Below are 20650 nucleotides of genomic sequence, written 5' to 3' on the forward strand. Positions count from 1 at the left end.
TACCTTCAAAACCCCACGACCACTTCCACCTAGAAGGACAAGGGCAGCAATTACAGGAGAATGCCAATCCCTGCAAGTTCCCCTCCAAGCCACTCACCATCCTGACTTAGTAATAGATCATTGTTTCTGCACTGTTGCTGGGTCAAAAACCTGGAATTCCATCTTTAAGTGGGTCTACCTACATCACATGGACAGCAGCGGTTCAAGACGGCTCGCCCCCATCTTCTCAAAGGCAACTAAGGAAGGGCGATAAATGCTGGACTATCTCAGACCCCTCCCTCCCCTTCCTGGACCTCCCCATCTCCATCAACAGTGACCTACTCAACAATGACATCTACAAACCGATCGACTTGCACAGCTACCTGGACTACACCACCTCCCATCCTGCCTCCTGTAAAAAAATGCTACCCCTCTCCTCAACCCCATCTGCTCCCAGGTGGACCAATTCCATCACAGCCCATACCAGATGGCTTCCTCCTTCAAAGACCACAACTTCCGCCCCCACCCCCCCAAAATGGTTGATGATGCCCTCCAGAATCTCTTCCATATCCCGTACCTCCACCATTGAATCTGACGCCTCTAACTGTAACAAGGACAGACCTCCTGGTCTTCACCTTCCACCCCACTGACCTCTGGATACATTGCATCATCCTCCGCCATTTCCACCACCAACAAATAGACCCCAGCACCTGTGATATTTTTCCCTCCCCACCCCTATCTGCGTTCCATAAAGACCATTCCCTCCACAACTCTCTTGCCAGGTCCATGACACTCTCCTCCACCCCCCACCCCCCCCACCCCTAAACAACCCTCTACTTCCAGCACCTTCCCCTGTGACCACAAGAAGTGCAAACCTGCACCCACATCTCCCTCAACTACATCCAAGGCCCCAAAGGAGCCTTCTACATCCATCAGAGATTTACCTGCACACCGACACACGATATCTAGTGTTTCTATTGCTCTCGATGCAGTATCCTCTACATTGGGGAGACAGGACACCAACTGCGGATCGCAGAGAACATCTCCGGGACACACGAATGAAACAACCCCACTGCCGCATGGCTGAACGCTTTAGCTCCCCTTCCCACAAAGACATGCAAGTCCTGGGCTTCCTCCATTACCAAACCTTTACTACCCACCACCTGGAGGAAGAATGCCTCATCTTCTGTCTTAGCACCCTCCAACCATACAGTGTCAATGTGGATTTCACCAGTTTCAGCACTGCCCTCTTGACTTGCCCATCTTCCTCTCCATCTATCTGCTCCACTTTCCTCTCCAACCTATCACCTTCACCTTCATCTACTTATCTCTCTTAACTACCTTCTGCCCCAGATCCACAATCCCTCCCCTTTATCCCTTAGCCCACAAGCCTCTTTCCTGATGAAGGGCTTATGTTGGAACCGTTGATCCTCCTGCTCCTTAGATGCTGCCTGACTGGCTGTGCTTTTCCAGCACCACACTCTCACCTCTGATGCTGGTCTAGCCAACGATACCCACATCCAAATTTATTTAAACATTTTAATTGAAAGAACTTTAAGCTAGCCCATATGGGGTTTTAAAAGTTGCTGAAAGTGTTTTTGATTATTGTTAGAACATGTTTCAGAGAAATTGTAGTGACTGCGCAATGCTGCAATTCCAAATGTCGAAACTTCTGAATTACTTATGCAATACAAACATGTCTCTCTCTCTCTCTCTCTCTCTCACACACACACGCTCGCTCTCTCTGCAGAGCCTTCCCATAACAATTCATTTTAAAATCATTTATTCTCAAGTCAATGAGGTCAGAAAATCAGTAAAAACCACACTAAGTGGAGATTGTTTTTTTGGAAATGACTTTCATTCACAGATGGAGAAAGAACACACAACCTCAAAATATTACCTCGATTTCAATCCATGCATTTCAGGAATATTTTTGATCCCCTTTGTATGAATTCTTGAGTTTTCAAACTGGAATCCACAAACGGACCAAACAAATTTATAAAAGGATCAAGCAACAGAAAATCTTGTGACACATTTGAGGTGGCATGGTGGCTCAGTGGTTAGCACTGCTGCCTCACAGCACCAGGGTCCCAGGTTCAATTCCAGCCTCAGGCGACTGTCTGTGTGGAGTTTGCACATTCTCCCAGTGTCTGTGTGGGTTTCCTTTCAAAAATATGCAGGCCCGGTGAATTGGCCATACTAAATTGTCCATAGTGTTATGTGCATTAGTCAGTGGGAAATGGATGGGTTTCTCTTCTGAGGACTTGTGGGGCTGAAGGGTCTGTTTCCACACGGTAGGGAATCTAATCTAATCTAATAATTTCCAGATTGTGAAGGTTCAATGATACATTATCCATAATGAATATAACATGACAAGACAATGCATTGAGACAAGTGTAGAAACATGACAGAACAAGTGGTCAGGCTATCACTATGGTTTGGAACCTGAATTGGAGTTGAGAATTGAACTTTGAACTGCAATTCTTAAGGGGAAAGTAGTGGTATTTTCACTGGACTGTTAATCCCAAGACCTAGCAAAACATTCTGGAATCTGAGTTTGAATTTCACCCTGGCAGATGGTGGAATTTGAATTCAATAAACATCTAGAATTAAGATTCTAATGTTGATCATGAAACTGTTTGCTAATTGTTAGAAAAGATCTGAGTCACTAATGTCCTTTAGGAAAGGATACTGCCATCCTTACTTGGTCTGGTCTACATGGAACTCCAGATTCACAGAAATGTGGTTGACTCATAGTTGTTCTCTGAACAATTAGGGATGGGCAATAAATGTTGATCTAACCAGCAACACCCACATTCTATGAGTAAAGAAAATTCCAGGAATTGGCCTGGAAAGACAGAGCAGTAATTAACCTGGAGAAGTTTAAGAATACCATTGGTGATTGGGCACCAAGATGCTGTTAGCCTCAGGGACTGGTAGCTGACTGGATATTGAACATTTCCACATTGTTGGGTAGATGCCAATGTTGTAACTATATTGGAGCGGCTTGGTTAGGGGAGTAGGAGGTTCTAGAGCACAAGTCTCCACTATCATTAGTGAAATATTGTCAGGGCCATACCTTTTGCAGTATCCAGTGTTTCTAACTATTTATTGATATCAGGTGGAGGGAATTGAATTGGCTGAAGACTCAGTTTCAACAAGTTTCTGAACTAATGGGAGGTAATCAGAGTAGTAGTGAGCAGATGTCACTAACTGGTTCCTTCCCTCACCTTCCGCAATGGTTAGCAGAGGGTTGAAGTTATAGTCATCCTCAGTGTCCCCAAGTTAAGGAAGTGATGAAAGGGAGAGATCAGCTCAGATTTTCAGGAGAGTGAGCTTTGTATTTGGAGATTTCAGGATTAAGCTCAGACAATATGCCATGTGAAGAAGGACATTTCAAGACTCAAAGTCAAGTGCTTCACTCTAAAATGGCCTGTTACACAAGCCATCAAGCTGCAGCTTTGTAACAGAGCTAGGGATATAGCTGCCGAGGGGCTGGGGGAGACAGACCAGGATTAAATGGTTCAGTCCACCTTTATATTAACACAGCCACAGGTTTCAGAATTCCCAAAGTGCAGGTATGGTCATACTCTTCAGACTCAAGAGGGAAATTGATGAAGAGTTTGTGTAGGAGTACCTATCACATGGGAGGTGCCATTCAAATATACCATTCATCCAGAAATGGAGCAGAATCTTCATAATGGTAAGAACAAATTCCAGTTAAGAAGGTCCTTGAGCTACTGTATTTGCAAAGTGAACTCCACAACTCAACCAAACTAGAAAGGGAAGACATTTATTAGATGAAACATTTTTTAAAGGAGCAGTCTAACACTTTACCATGATAGTTTACTCAGACAGAAACCCCAAGTTCATGGAAGCTGTTGAGACTCATGGGGCAACATTGGGTACATGCTAACTCCCTACTGCCTGCAACTTTGGCAAAATTCCTTCATAATATTCCAGCAAAGAGGAAAACCTCTTACTTCCCTAAAACAGCCAGCATTTTTCAGTCATTTTCACAGTCTTCTTACTTTCTCCAACCCTGTGTGATTCCATTCTCCTCACCAACTACATCCATTGAACACAGAGCAGGGCAGCAATGGTGTGGGAGGCGAGGTGCGCATCTGTCTCAATGTCTTGTTGTTGTGAACTCCAATAAATTGAACAGGAAAGTTGACATTTCAATGGATAAGTTGAAGTAAGGTTGGGTCACTTACCTCTATTGGTCATCATTTTTCAATTCAAACCAAGGCTCCATGTAACAGGACTAAGGGAATAACAGGCGTTTTAAAGAGCTTCCTGGAATAAATAACAGAACCTCCTCTGACTACTCCCGAATCCTCGCTGAGTCGTCATCACTTCTTCCAATCAACAGAAGTTCTTGTCCCGGGTTTTGTATCCAAATCTGCTCATCTGCATTCATGGGATCGGTTTTGTGGACTGAAAGAAATATTAGAATCCGATAACCACCATGAATGATGGAAACAAATCCACTTGAATAGCCTTGACATCAATTGGAACACAACTTGTACAATTGTCAAACAATAATGAAAGTTTCTAAAGATCTAGTATACAAAGATAACGTCTTCAAAAAGATGGCTAGATTCCTGAAAATGGTATTGTTCTTTACTTTGTAAAGTATCTTACTGGTTGAAATGGAGTGAGTGATTTTGGAGATTGGATATGAAGTGGATTACAACAGCCTTTTGCCACACAATTCAATGCTCTGCAATCTTACTATAGACTAGCCAGAAATTATAATGATTCAACATTCCTTTGGTATTAACCAACCAGCTCTAGGTCTGTTGCTAATTATTTTCAATCTCTGCCATCTCATTGCCAACCTTTAAACAATTGAATGTCTCTGCTTATGTACGTCCTCAAAACCCTTAATGATTTTTAGCATCTTTATCAAATTTCCTCCTTAACCTTCTCTGCTCAAGAGAACAATCCGAGCATCTACACTGTCAACAAAACTTAGCTCCTTCATTTGGGTATTTTTGTAGCTAAACATCTTTGCTCTGCCCTTTGACATTCAATGGTATTACTATCACAATTCTCCCTCTACCAACACCCTGGAGAGTACCATTGACCAGAAACTCAAATGGACTCACCACATAAACAGTGGCTACAAGAGCAGGTCAGAGACAAGGAATACTGCAGCAAGTAACTCATCTCCTGACTCACCAGTGTCTGTCCACCATCTACAAGGCACAAGTCAGGAGTGTGATGGAATATTTTCCACTTGCCTGAATGGGTGCAGCTCCAAACACCTGGACATCATCCAGGACAAAGCAGCCACTTGATTAGCACCACATCCACAAACATCCATCCCTCCACCAACATTCAGTAGTAGTGGTGTATGCCGTCTACAAGATGTACCACAGAACTTCAAAAGATCCTCAGACAGCATTTTCCAAACCCAAGACTGCTTCAATGTAGAAGGACAAGGGCAGTAGATACATGGGAACACCATGTTCCCCTCCGAGTCACTCACTATCCCAACATGGAAATATACATTGCTGCTCTTTCGGTGTCGCTGGGTTAAAGTACAGCAACTCCCTTCCGAAGGGCTTTAGAAGCCTCCTTACAGCAATAGGCTGCAGCATAGTGCAAGGAGGCAGTTCGCCACCACATTCTCAAGGGCAATTATGGATGGACAATAAATATTGGCCCAACCAGAGATGCCCATATCCCACAAGTGAATAAAGGAAATCAACAACTTCATGCTTTCGGGAAATATTTCCTTCAAATGCTGCAATAATGTCACATCTGATGGTGTCAAAGATTAAACTGTAATCGACAATCAAGGTTTCTGACCCCAGGAGAGGTAAAACCAATCATAGGGAGCATTAAATCTTCACTATCTTCATCGGGCAGGCACTGCATTGATTGCACTGTGTTATGGACTAGGCCAGACCACTCAAAACATTCTTAAGCAGGCAGCCCTAGACCATAACTTTGCAATTTGTTTCAGTAAGTATTCAGTGAAAATTACCCTGAGTAAGATAGCTAGGTTGACTACTAGATTTTAAAACATAAAAAAAGAACAGAATAAAGAACTCCTACAGAACTCCACCTATCCAACAAGGTTTAATTATGCTATTCCGAATACACAAAACAGTCCCAGTAAGCAACTCCCTTTAAAAAGCCAGTATAAATGGAACACACGCTTATAGGTTGAAGTTGAAGAGCAGAAAGGAGAGAGAGCTTCCACACAGCTCCCAGTTGAACTTCCCAGTTCAAAACTGAACTAATACTGCTCAGCTCAGCTCGCTAAAGAGCTGACCACTCCCCTCTCTTTATACAGGTCACTTCCTGCTTGGCACACCTTCCTCATTCCTGAAGAAGGGCTTATGCCCGAAACGTCGATTCTCCTGCTCCTTGGATGCTGCCTGACCTGCTGCGCTTTTCCAGCAATGCATTTTTCAGCTCTGATCTCCAGCATCTTCAGTCCTCACTTTCTCCCACTTCTAAAGCATGACCACTTTGGCCTGAAGTCTCATCTGTTTACATATAAACAATAGCCCTCTCAATATCCTTCTCATGTCTGTCCCATAGCAGTCTGATTGGAGTCCGGTCAGGTTTATTGCCCCTCTGAGTCTTCTTGAGCCAAGGAACAGCTTTTAGAAAAAAAGGGGCTGACTTTGTGACAACTGGGATGCCTCCACAGCGCACAATCTGTCAGGAGAGGTGATGGTCTAGTGGTATTAATGCTGGACTGTTCAACCAGAAACTCAGCTAAATGTCTGCAGACAAAAACAAAAATTTCTGGAAAAAAACCCAACAGGTCTGGCAACATTTGTAGAGAGAAAGCACACAGTCAATATTTCACATCCAGAGACTGTCCTTCAGAAGGATAGAGTTTCAGTTGAATATAAAGACGATATATTTTTACTTTTGTGTATTTTTAACTGTGATTGAAATGACAAGAATTGTTTCAAAACAAGGAATTGCAAAGATTGTTGCATGATTAGAAAGCAGGTAACTGGATACCGCTTGTGAGCACTATTTGCACAGCTATAGCTTAAAGCAGGGGTTGCAGCCATTACCCTGGGGATCTCCTGCAGAGGTGTTCAAGAGCTGAAATATTTGATCTCAAATAACCATGACCATCTTCCTGTGTGCCAGGTATGACTCCAACCAGATATTTCATTAAGTAAAGCCACTGTTCTGACCACTCTATCTCATCATACACTAACCAGCACAAGGGGTTCCGCTCAATCTGATAAATGAAAGATTATCAAAATGAAAATCTAACATGGTGTCTCTCTCTTTCTGCAGAAGCTGCCAGAGCTGTTGAACATTTCTAGCACCTTCTGTTTTTATTTTAAATGGACTTCATTGGTTGTAAAAGTAGTGGGATGTTGCGAGGTTTGAAAGGTACAATATAAATGCTATATAAATAAAGAGGTTTATGGTTCTGCCCATTCTCTTGAGTAAAGAGTAGAGAAATATAAAAAACAGGAACAGCAGAAAGTCATTCAACCCTGGAGCCTGTTCTCCCATTCACCATGACCATAGCTGATCATTGAACTCACTGCTCCAATCCCATCCTCTCCCCATGTCTCTTGGGCCCTTTAGTCACAAGAGTTATATTTAACTTCTTCTTGAAAACAAAAGTTTTCCTTGTCTAGTTCTGTTAGAAGTTTATAGGTTTCTATGATATCTGCCCTCATTCTTTTGAACTCTCACAAATACAATCCTAACCACTCAGCTCCTGACCTCGTTACACCCTTAGTCCAAACATGGACAAAAGAGCTGAATTCCAGAGGTGGATGAGAGTGACAGCCCTCGACTGTCCCAAAGCTGCATTTGACAGAGTGTGGCATCGAGGAGCCTTGGCAAAACTGGAATCAATGGGTAAGGGTGCCTGACCCTCTACTGGTTGGAATCAAACCTGACATATGGGGAGAGTTGTGGTTGTTGAAGGTCAGTCATCTCAGCTCCAGGACATCTCTACAGGAGTTCCTCAGGTTAGTGTCCTAGAGCCAACCATCTTCAGCTGCTTCACCAATGACCTTCCCTCCATCATAAGACCAGAAGTGTGAATGTTTGCTGATGATTGGTCACCATTCAGCATCATTCACAACTGAAGCAGTTTATGTCCAAATGCAACAAGATCTGGGCGATTTCCAGGCTTGGTCCAACAAGTGGCAAGTAACATTCATGCCACACAAATGCCAGGCTATGACCACCACCAATATGTATCAATCTAACCATCATCCCTTCACATTGAATGGTGTTACCGTCACTGAATCCTGTGGCCACACCCTGAGGATTATCTTTGACCATGAACTCAACTGTCAAGAAGTGTGGTGTTGAAAAAAGCACAGCTGGCCAGGCAGCATCCGAGAAGCAGGAAAGTTGATGTTTCGAGCAGAAGCCCTCCCTTCAAGTTCCCCTGCAAGCCACTTTACCATCCTGACTTGGAAATGTTCCTTCACTATTGCTGGGTCAAAATCTTAGAATTCCCTCCCTAATGGCATTATGGGTCAACTCACAGCGAATGGACTGTAGCGGTTTGAGAAGACAGCTCACTCCACCTTCTCAAAGGCAGCTAGGGACAGGCAATAAAATGCTGGGCCAGCCAGCAACACCCACGAATGAATAAATTAAAGGAAAGACTCAATCACTCCTCATACCTCATTCCACCATCTCAGGAATCATTTTGATAAATCTTCGCTGCACTCCCTCTACAGCCAGATGTCCCTCTTCCTTGTGGTCTGACCAAGGCTCTGTATAATTGCAGAAAGACATCCCTGCTCCAGTACACCAATTCTCATGCAATGTAGGCTAATGTGCCGTTTTCCTTTTTCACCACCTGCTACACCTGCAATGCTGACCTTCAACGACTGGTACACAAGGACACCCAGGTCTCATTGATCATTCCTGTCTCTCAATCTACAGCTATTCAAATAATAATCTGCCTTCCCGTTTTGGCTCCCAAACTGGCTAACCTCACATTGATCCACATTAAACTGCATCTGCCATACATTAACCCACTAATCTCCACCTGTCCCCATCACACTGAAACATCTCTGCATCCTCCTTACAGCTCACCCTCCCTCCCAGCTTTGTCTCATCTGAAAATGTGGGGATATTACATTTAGTTCCCTCATCATTAACATATGAATAACTGGAATCTTCGCACTGACCCCTACGGTACTTCACTAGTCCCTGCCTGCCATTCATTCCTACCCTTCAGTTCCTGTGTGCCAAACATCTTAATACACTACTCCCAATCCCCACAGAAAAGTTACAGCACACAATAAGACCATTCAGCCCATCAAGTCTGTGCTAGTTGAATAAACTAGCCACTCATTCTCATTCCGCTTCCCAGCCCTGGTTCAGACTCTTGCTAGTTTCAACATGTCAGGAGCTAATCCAGGTTCCTCTTAATGAGTTAGAGTTTCCCCTTCAAATACCAAAAGGGGCAAAGAATTCCACACACATACCATCCTCTGGGTGAAACTGGCTTTCCTCACATCTCCTCTAATTCTTCCACTAATCCTGTAAATCAGTGCCTGGTGGTTACTGGTCTCCCTGCCAGGAGGAAACAGGTTTCCCCGTACGCATTATCGAAGCTCCTCAGTATTTTCCAAACCTCGATTAGGTCAGCCCTCTGTCTCCCCTATTCCAAGGACAATCACCCCAACCTACTCAATCTTTCCATATCGGTGCAATTTTCAAACTTTTACAGCATTCCTGATAAATCTCCTCTGCACACTCTCCAAGACAACTATCTCCTTCCTGTAACATGGTGATCACAACTGCAGAAAAAACTCTAGCTGTGTATTAACCAGTCCCAGCATTACCCTTCTGCTTGTGTATTCAATCCCTCACCCAACCCATAGCTGTCTTTACCATTTAAAATCTGATGTGTTTAAAATGAACATCAGCTAGCCACAAAACGACACGACCAGCTATCTCTAGTAGCCATACACTCAGACAACCAGCAACATGAATTTGACTGGGAAAACACCACTATCATAGGACAAGCCAGACAGAGAACAGCCAGAGAATTCCTAGAAGCATGGCATTCATCCCCAAACTCCATCAACAGACACATTGACCTGGACACCATATACAAACCACTACAGCTGAAACTGACACCCGGAAGCGGCAAGAACAAACCAATATAAATACCGGAAGAAACATCAAAGCAGCGCTTCACACGAGGCTCCAACAGCACTGATGATGTTCCCTAGCCAGGGAACGAAACGTTTGCAGCAAAAACTTCCAGCTCGGCGAGCAGAACCACAACTGTCTTTACCATCTTACTGATGTTCCACAGACCTATAACTGTGGAAATGCAAAACCATGCGAAGTGTTTATTGCAAATTTGTTTCACATACACACTAACTTCACCTCCTGGATCCTTCCTCCCACAAACACCAACAACCAACCCACTCCCCACCACACTCCCCAGCTCTTTTCTTTCCCACAACCAAACCACAGGAAAACCCAGCTTTTTTGTTCAGCCTGAAAACTTACTAGCAAATCACACATTTACCAAATTGCTCAAATAACAAATTACAACGCTAAAGATCCCAGCTCCTTATTTTTAATCAATTCATTAGTGATTTCTGGAGCAGGTCAGACTTGAACCAAAGACACCGGGCTACGAGACGGGGACACTACCACTGTGACACAATGCTCAAAAGACACAGCTGTTCTTTTCATAATATGTGCCTGATTGGGCAAAGTATTCAATGACCGACGGAGCAATTGAGCAGCCTACTCAGTCACTGACTGGACTATAATCGACTTACTGCTTCATTCATATGGTGCACTGGCCCCTGCTGGAGGTTCAGCTCAACATCTCCTACTTCTAGATATTTTTAAAAACAATTTTTAAATAGTCACTCCTCATAAAAAATATATAAACAGAAGCACTACAGTCCCATTTAATAATCAATAAAGCCTGAGAATTACCGGAGTATTAGCTGCACTTTCAGCTGGACCACTGCCCAATCTTCCATTTTTTAGCTTTCTGGCTGACATACACTTATAGTGTCACAGATGTACAGCGTGGAAGCAGACCCTTCGGTCCAACTCGTCCATGCCAACCAGATATCCCAACCCAATCTAGTCCCACCTGCCAGCACCCGGCCCATATCCCTCTAAACCCTTCCTATTCATATACCCATCCAAATGCCAGTTAAATGTTGCAATTGTACCAGCCTCCACCACATCCTCTGGCAGCTCATTCCATACACACACCACCCTCTGGGTGAAAACGTTGCCGCTTAGGTCCCTTTTATATATTCCCCCTCTCACCCTAAACCTATGTCCTCTAGTTTTGGACTCCGCCACTCCAGGGAAAACAGGCCTAGCCTATTCAACCTCTCCCTGTAGCTCAAATTCTCCAACCCTGGCAATATCCTTTTAAATCTTTCTGAACCCTTTCAAGTTTCACAACATCTTTCCGATAGGAAGGAGACCAGAATTGCACACAATATTCCAACAGTGACCTAACCAATGTCCTGTACAGCTGCAACATGACCTCCCAACTCCTGTACTCATACACTGACCAATAAAGGAAAGCATCACAACACTCTCATATCATCAAGGACTTTGCAACTCCCCCCCCCCCTCAAAATGACCTTAAACACTTTTTAAATCAAGCTGTTTAGAGATATTTAGACGTCTCTGGAGCAGGTGAGACCGGAACCTGGCTCAGAGGAAGGGAGAATGACCACCTCCACAGCTGTTGCCTGGGTTGAGGGGCCGCAGAATTTTAGATATAAATTCCACTGAGCATCAATCGCACTCAATCAAATGTTGAGCTGTTCTGGTACACCCTTGGTTGCCTCTGAGTCAGTATACTAATTCTGTAAGTAATTCTAGCATCCTCATCTAATGCTGTGCCAATATTACAACTGATAAAATGTTTGTGCAACTTGAGCTTGTACATTAAAGTTTTGTGACGAAAACAACATTCTGACTTTAACATTTTTTGATTCTCTTTGGAAATGGAGAAAGAGACAGTGGGTAAGACAAAAATCAAGTGCAAATCATAATGGAGCTTTATTTCACAGGGGCCACTGGCAGTCACATCATTTAAGCAACGTCACTGTTTTAAAAAAAGAAATCAAAATCAACAGATCACACTGCCCCAAATCAGGGGATCACACTGCCCCAAATCAGGGGATCACACTGCCCCAAATCAGGGGATCAGCTGCTTCAGGCAAAAGTGAGTATGGCAGATGCTGGCGATTAAAATCAAGAGCGTGGTACTGGAAAAGCACAGCATGCCAAACAACATCCGAGGAGCCGGAAAATCAACATTTCGGACAAAAGCCCTTCATCAGGAATGAGGTTGGGAGCCTTGGGGGTATCAGCTGCTTCAATCAAAGCAAGGAATTTCGACCAAATGCTTTGTATTCCCCTTCTGAGGCAACAGAACACTCACCTTTTCAGTTCAGCATTGACGATCCGCTTGAAGCTTACTCAGGGTTGATCATCAGGAAAGACTAGAAATTTCTCAACCCAGTGGGATGAGGTGTGTATTCCTGCACACAGTATGATGAATGGCTTATTAGCAGCATGAAATATTAAACATCAGCTGATTAATATTTTCAATGCCACCTTCCTACTTTTTAAAACTTGTGTGAACATGTTATGCCTTAGCAACTTCAAATTTGAAGGTTGTTCTTTATTCCCCAATGGTTAAAAAGAATCCTTTTCAGCAAGAAGGGAATAAACAATCACCACACTGACAGACAGAATGAGAAAAAGACGAGAGTGTGGCTTGAGAAAGTATAAACAGGTGAGGGATGAGAAGGGATATATAGAAATTGCAAAACAGCATCCTGGTCAGACATATGAACACATAAGCTCAGCCAACATGTCAGGTAATTGCCTGGCAGATGAAGGCCCATCCCTAGTTGCCCCTTGAAAAGATGGGGGTGAACTTCCTCCTTGAACTGCTGCAGTCCATATGCTGTAGATAGACCCACAATGGCCTGAGGGAGAGAATTCCAGGATTTTGACCCAGTGACACTGAAAAAAACAGTAATATATTTCCAAGTCAGAATGGTGAGTGGTTTGGAGAGGAACATGCATGTATCTGGATAAAAGTTGTCATGCATTTTGAAGGTCAGGAGTGTTGATGAATTTCCGCAGTCTCTTCAGCATCGATGGTGGAGGGAGTGGATGAGCGGTCAGCCAAGCAGGCTGTTTTGTCTTGGATAGAGTCAGGCTTCAAGGGTTGCTGGAAGTGTTTGCCTACCAGCAAGTGAGGCATATTCCATCACACTCCAACTGGTGCCTCATAGATGGTGGACAGGAATCAGGAGTCAGGAGGTGTGCTACTTGTTGCAGTATTCCAAGCTTCTGAGCTGCTCTTGTAGCCACTGTTTTGATATGTGGAATCCAATTATATTTCTGGTCAATGGTAACCCCAAGGATGTTGTTCGTGGGAGATTCAGTGATGGTGTTGCCAATGAATGTCAAAGGGCAGTAGTTAGATTGTCTGTTATTTGTGTGGTGTAAATGTTACTTGCCGCTTGTCAGCCCAGGCCTGGATATTGGAACCCAAACTGAACACAGAACATAGAACATTCCAGGCCCTTTGCCCTCAATGTTGCGCCAACCTGTGGAGCCAATCTGAAGCCCTTATCTCCTATTCCATTTTCATCCATATGCCAATGACCATTTAAATGCCCTTAAACATGATGAGTCTACTACTTTTGCAGGCACTGCATTTCATGCCCCTACTACTCTGAGTAAAGAAACTACCTCTGACACCTGTCCTATATCTACCATCACACAATTTAAAGCTATGTCCTTTCATGCTAGCCATCACCATCTGAGGAAAAAGGCTCTCACTGTCCACCCTATCTAACCCTCTGATTATCTTATATGTCTCAATTAAGTCACCTCTCAACCTTCTTCTCTCTAACAAAAACAGCCTCAAGTCCCTCAGCCTTTCCTCATAAGCCCTTCCCTCCATACCAGGCAGCATCTGAGTAAATCTCCTCTGAACCCTCTCCAAAGCCTCCACATCTTTCCTATAATGCGGTGACCAGAACTGTACACAATACAGTTGAAGGAGCAGTGCTCCAAAAGTTAGTGCTTCCAAATAAACCTGTTGGACTATAATCTAGTGTTGTGTGATTTTAAACTGTGCACATCCTGGTCCAACACTGGCACCTCCAAATCAAGAATCTTACCATTAGCCCAGTATTTTGCATTCTGGTTACTCCGACCAAAGTGAATCACCTCACACTTTTCCCTCATTAAACTCCATAAGCCACTTTCAGCCCAGCTCTGCAGCTTATCTATGTCTCTCTGTAACCTACAAAATCGTTGAGCACTATCCACAACTCCACTGACTTTAGTGTCATCCACAGATTTACTAACCCATCCTTCTCTGCCCTCATCCAGGTCATTTATAAAAATGACAAACAACAGGGGCCCCAAAACAGATGCCAATGCCTTCTCATGTCCCCTCCTGGCTCTTCTTAGCTCTCTTTTTTTTTAGATTACTTACAGTGTGGAAACAGGCCCTTCAGCCCAACAAGTCCACACCGACCCGCCGAAGCACAACCCACCCAGACCCATTCCCCTACATTTAGCCCTGCCCCCAACACTCCAGGCAATTTAGCATGGCCAATTCACCTAACTTGCACATTTTTGGACTGTGGGAGGAAACCGGAGCACCTGGAGGAAACCCACGCAGACACGGGGAGAATGTGCAAACTCCACTCCCACCTGAGGCGAGAACTGAACCCGGGTCCTCTGGCGCTGTGAGGTCTCTTTCAGTCTTTCCAGACTAACCTGTAACTCTCAAGTGCCCTCCTTACAGTACCCCACTATTAACTGAACTCCAGGATGAGTATTTCCCATCAACCACCACCTTCTGTCTTCTTTCACTAAATCACCCTCAATCCCATGCCTCCGTATTTTGTGCAATAGCCTACCATTTAGTGCTTCCCCCATCTCCTCTGACTCCACGCATAACTCCCCACTGGGGATTTGAAACCTGAATGCAGGCTGGAGGTAACTAGTTGTTGTCTGGAACAACCGCTTAACAGATGTTCTTAATAACTTAAGCAGCAATAAAATGGCTTCTTGATGCAAATAACATGACAAAATGGCTTCTAGGCTGCAAATTGACAATTCTGTTAAAGCTGCATAATTGACTCACCACAATCTGCTTCAATCGAGATTAGCAGACAATGCTCCCTTTACAGCATAGAAATAACTAGAGAAGATAAGATATTACTGGCCATCCAAACTGACCGGGCCTGAGTGTTGAAAAACAAAGTTGGTTCTCAGGAAATATCATTGGATCAAGTAACTGTCAAATAAAGCAGTATCGTGTGTTGACTGGTAATTGTCTGAATGTACTATGTGATCATGGCCTGTACCTTTCTTTAAGTATAAAAATGATTTTGTTTTAAGCTATGTGTACTGCTCCTCTGAGGAAAACGATAGTGTATAATCTCGGTTTTTGCCCGACCATATGAAGAAATAAAGAGTGAGGTCATAAAGGACCAGACTGATTGCAAGTGTTTATTGACCGATCGCTGAACTGAGACACCCCACTGGGGTCCAGATCTTCACCACTACGATCCTTGATTGGCCCTAATCTTTCTCTAGTTATTCTTTTATTCCTGATATATCTATAGAAAGCATTAGGATTTTCCTCAATCCTACTGCCAATGACTTCTCCTGTCCCCTCCTGGCTCTACTTAGCTATCTCTTTAGATCTTTCCAGACTAACCTGTAACTCTCAAGTGCCCTAACTGAACCATCACATCTCACCCAAACATAAGCCTTCTTCTTCCTTTTGACAAGAGATTCAACTTCATTAGTAAAACAAGGCTCCCTGATTTGACTACTTCCTCCCTGCCTGACAGGTACACACTTATCAAGGACACGCAGTAGCTGTTGTGAAACTTGAAAGGGTTCAGAAAAGATTTACAAGGATGTTGCCAGGGTTGGAGGATCGGAGCTACAGGGAGAGGCTGAGGGGTGATCTTATAGAGGTTTACAAAATTATGAGGGGCATGGATAGGGTAAATAGGCAAAGTCTTTTCCCTGGGGTCAGGGAGTCCAGAACTAGAGGGCATAGGTTTAGGGTGAGAGGGGAAAGATATAAAAGAGACCTAAGGGACAACTCTTTCACGCAGAGGGTGGTACGTGTATGGAATGTGCTGCCAGGGGATGATGTGGTGGAGGCTGGTACAATTACAACATTAAAGAGGCATTTGGATGGATATATGAATAGGAAGGGTTTGGAGGGATATGGGCCGGGTGCTGGCAGGTGGGACTAGATTGGGTTGGGATATCTGGTCGGCACGGACGGGTTGGACCGAAAGGGTCTGTTCCATGCTGTACATCTCTATGACTCTAAAACCAGCCTCTCAGAAAACCTCCAGGACATCAGCGACTCGAGGAAACCAGCTGTCATAAATAACGAGCTCACCGTGGACATAGCTGCCCTCCAGGAAACAAGGCTAGCAGAGGCAGGCTCACTGACAAAGGACTACATGTTTTACTGGCTGGGGAAGGACTCTGATGAGCCCAGAGAGCACGGAGTCAGCTTCGCAGTAAAGAACAGCCTGATGAACATATTAGAACCAGGCAGCAATGGTTCAGTGTGACCCATGACTCTTCACCTCAACATCACCGCAGGCCCAGTCACCCTTGACAGCATGTATGCCCCAACACTGTCCTCTATGCCAGACACAAAGGATGAGTTCTACAACAATCTTGCACCCCTCATTAGCAGCATCCCTCAGAAGGAGCAATATGTTTTTCTGGGCGACTTCAACGCCAGAGTGGGTACAGACCACGACTCGTGGGCATCCTGCCTTTGGGACTTTGGTGTGGGCAAAATGTATGAGAAAGGACGGCAACTGCTCAGGCTGTGCACTTACCATGATTTGTGCATCACCAACTCTTACTTCCAGACAAAGCCTCAGCACAAGGTTTCCTGGAGACACCCGCACCCTAAGTATTGGCACCAACTCAATCTGATCCCAGTTAGACATGCCACATCAAACACATTCTTGCGTGCTCTTACCATAGTGCGGACTGTGACACAGACCACTCCTTACTGTGTGCAAGATCAGGCTACAACCTAAGATTCCATCGCACTAAGGGAACCCTCACATCAATGTCAGCAAGATGTCCCAGCCAGACCTTATGCAACAGTTCTCAGAGGCTTTTGAGAAAGAACTCCACGCCTCGCAACACAGACACTCTGCCACAGAAATGGGAAACCTTGCAGGATACCTTACACCACACGTCCCTGGCTATCTTTGGGAAGACCTGCAAGACACGCAACTGGTTTGAGGCTAAGGCTATCAAGATGACTCCCATCATTGAAGCCAAGCATGTCACCCTAGCTGACTACAAGCGGTCAGCTAGTGGGAAGAGCCTACAGATTCTCAGGGCTGCCAGGCATTGAGCTAATGAGTACTGGACATAGCTAAGTGAGGAAATTCAGACAGCCGCTTTAATGGGGAACGTATGAAGGCATCAAGAAGCCATTAGGACCAGCTCAGAGCAAGACAGCCCCCACACCCCCAACAAATCCTGTACTGGGGAAGTAATCACAGACAAAGACCAGCAGATGGAGAGCTGGGTTGAACACTACTCTGATCTCTCCTCCAGAGAGCAGACTGTGTCCACTTCATTGCTTGATGCTATCATGTGCTTGCAGATCATGGAGTAGCTAGACACAGAGTCATCAGTAGAAAAGCTCAGTAAGGCCATTGACAGCCCAGCCTCAGGTAAGGCCCTGGGTAGCGATGGGATTCCTCCTGACCTGAGCGAGTGCTGCAAGACTAGCTTACTGCTCCCATTGCATGAAGTCCTCTGCTAGTGCTGGCAAGAAGGACCTATACCATAGGCCATGAGGGATGCCAAGATCATTGCCCTCTACAAGAACAAGGGCGAGAGAAGAGACTGCAACAACTACAGAGGCATCTCTCTCTTCAACAATGTTGGCAAAACCGTTGCTCAGGTCATCTTGATTCGCCTGCAGAAACTGGCAGAACATGTATACCCAGCGTCACCGTGCAACTTCTGAGTTAAAAGGTCAACAGTAGACGTGATCTTTTCCCTTCGCCAACTGCAGGAGAAATGCAGGCAACAGAAAATGTCCCTGTATGTCGCTTTCATTCACCTCACCTAGGCGTTCAACCTGGTCAGCAGAAACGGCCTTTTCAAGGTTCTCCTGAAGACAGGGTGCTCACCGAAACTGCTGAGCATGATCAAACCCTTCCACAGTAACATAAAAGGGGACAGTGCAGTTCAATGGCTGGACTTCTGAGCCCTTCGACATCCGCAGTGGCGTCCTTGCTCCCACACTCTTTGAGACTTTTTTTGCTGTGCTCCTCAAACATGCCTTTGGCACCGCAACGGAGGAGATTTACCTGCAACCTCGAACAGACGCAGGCTCTTCAACCTGACCCGCCTCAGAGCCAAGACAAAAGTACATGCAGAACTCAGCAGGGACATGCTGTTTGCTGATGACGCTGCAGTTACAAGACACACCCAGCAGGAACTCCAATTACTGATAGATCGCCTCTCCCACGTTTACAAGGAGTTCAGGCTGACTATCAGTCTGAAGATGAGGAGTGTCCTGGGACAGGACACAGAGGCACTGCCAGTCATCACTATCAATAACTACAAACTCAGTGTCGTCCATCAGTTTACGTAGCTTGGTTCTACCATCACTGACAACCTCTCCTTGGACACTGAGATCAACAAGAGGATTGGAAAAGCAGCCTCAACTCTTGCTCACCTCACGAGTATGGACAATACCCAAGCTGACAGTGAAGACAAAAATGTCAGTCTACAACAAATATCATTAGCACACACGTCAGACAGGAGACAAGACTGAACACCTTCCACTTGAGGAGTATCGGCCGTACTCTGGTAAGACAGAGCGTTGGCGTCCCAGCATGGACATTCTGGTCAGGTAGTGGAGACTGCGCTGGCTGGGCCATGTCCACCGCATGGAGGACAGCCACAGCCCAAAGGACATCCTGTATAGAGAGCTCGCATTTGGGAAGAGATGCACTGGGTGTCCCCAGCCGCACTACAAGGACGTCTGCTTGAGGGACATGAAGGCGCTTGATATCGTTACAGGCTCCTGAGAAAGGCTTGCAGCTGACCACACAAGATGGAGAAGTACCTTTAACCAACACCTCAAAACAAGGGAAAATAAGCTGCAGCAGATAAGAGGCACCAGGAAGGAGCAGGGCAGCAGCTTTAGCAGATCAATGACCACATACAGAAGTGACATCTGCAACTGGGACTGTCACTCCACCATTGGTCACTTCAGTCACAAGCGACATTACTTCAAGGAAGCAGAAAGCTAGAACAATGAGAATGCAACCCATGCTCAGCCATGGGGTCTCAAACCAAATTCACGGGGCAGCATGGTGGCTCAGTGACTAGCACTGCTGCCTCACAGCACCAGGGACCCAGGTTCGATTCCAGACTCAGGAGACTGTCTGTGTGGAGTTTGCACATTCTCCCTGTGTCTGCGTGGGTTTCCTCCGGGTGCTCCAGTTTCCTCCCACAGTCCGAAGATGTGCAGGTCAGGTAACTTGGCCATGCTAAATTGCCCATAGTGTTAGGTGCATTAGTCAGAGGGAAACGGGTCTGGGTGGGTTACTCTTCAGAGGATCGGTGTGGACTTGTGGGGCTGAAGGGCCTGTTTCCACACTGTTGGGAATCTAATCAATGTGATCTTGCCCTTTGTTGGCTTGTCTACTTACTGTGTCAGGAAACCCTCCTGCAAACATTGGGCAAAAACTGACCCATCTAAAATACTCGAACTATAGTGTTTCCAGTCAATATTTGGAAAGTTAAAGTCCCCCATAACAATTACCCTGTTACTCTCGCTCATATCCAAAATTATCTTTGCTATCCTTTCCTCTACATCGCTGGAACTATTCAGAGGCCTATCGAAAATTCCCAGCAAGTTGTCCTCTCCTTTCCTGTTTTTAACCTCTGTTTATATTACCTCAGTAGATGAGTCCTCAAACGCCATTTCTGCTACTGTAATACTGTCCTTGACTAACAATATCACACCTCCCCCTCTTTTACTATCTTGTCTGTCCTTACTGATACATCTAAATCTCAGAAGCTGCAACAACAATTCCTGTACCTGCTCTATCCATGTCTCCGAAATGGCCACAACATCGAAATCCCAGGTACCAACCCATGCTGCAAGTTCCTCCACCTTATTCCAAACGCTCCTGGCATTGAAGTAGACACACCTTCCTGCTTGCCAGTGAACTCTTGCAACCTTGAAACCATATTTCTGACCTCACTACCCTCAATCTCAATTTAGGTTCCCATCCCCCTATTGAATTAGTTTAAACCCACCTGAATATCATTGGCAAATTGCACCCCACCCAAAGATGCTGGTACTTCTCTGGTTCAGGTGTAGATCATCCTGTTTGTAAAGTTCCCACCTACACTGGAATGAGCCCCAATTATCCAGGAACCCGAATCCCTCCCTCCTGCACCATCCCCGTAGCCATGTGTTCAACTCCTCTCTCTCTCTCTCTCCCTATTCCTCGCCTCGCATGTGGCATGGGCAACAAGCCAGAGATAACAACTCTGTTTGTTCTAGCACTAAGCTTCCACCCGAACTCCCTTAAATCCTTAAATCCTCTGCCTTAAATCCCCA

General features: G+C 45.0%; 1 protein-coding gene across 3 annotated transcripts in view; it reads right to left on the minus strand.

Annotated features, from left to right (window-relative positions):
- LOC132822201 (6-phosphofructo-2-kinase/fructose-2,6-bisphosphatase 4-like) overlaps nt 1–20650 on the minus strand; it is a 173316-nt gene that overhangs the window by 92755 nt on the left and 59911 nt on the right. For 2 of the 3 annotated variants that reach the window (XM_060835275.1, XM_060835274.1), the window contains exon 2: nt 4197–4419. The exons of the other annotated variant lie outside the window; for it this stretch is intronic. In XM_060835275.1, coding sequence (XP_060691258.1) covers nt 4197–4212 — 16 coding nt within the window. In that variant the 5' untranslated portion in view covers nt 4213–4419. The remainder of the gene's footprint in view (nt 1–4196; nt 4420–20650) is intronic. 3 annotated transcript variants of the gene reach the window in all.

The sequence above is a fragment of the Hemiscyllium ocellatum genome, chromosome 14 (assembly GCF_020745735.1).
Source record: "Hemiscyllium ocellatum isolate sHemOce1 chromosome 14, sHemOce1.pat.X.cur, whole genome shotgun sequence".
NCBI classification, from domain to species: Eukaryota; Metazoa; Chordata; class Chondrichthyes; order Orectolobiformes; family Hemiscylliidae; genus Hemiscyllium; species Hemiscyllium ocellatum.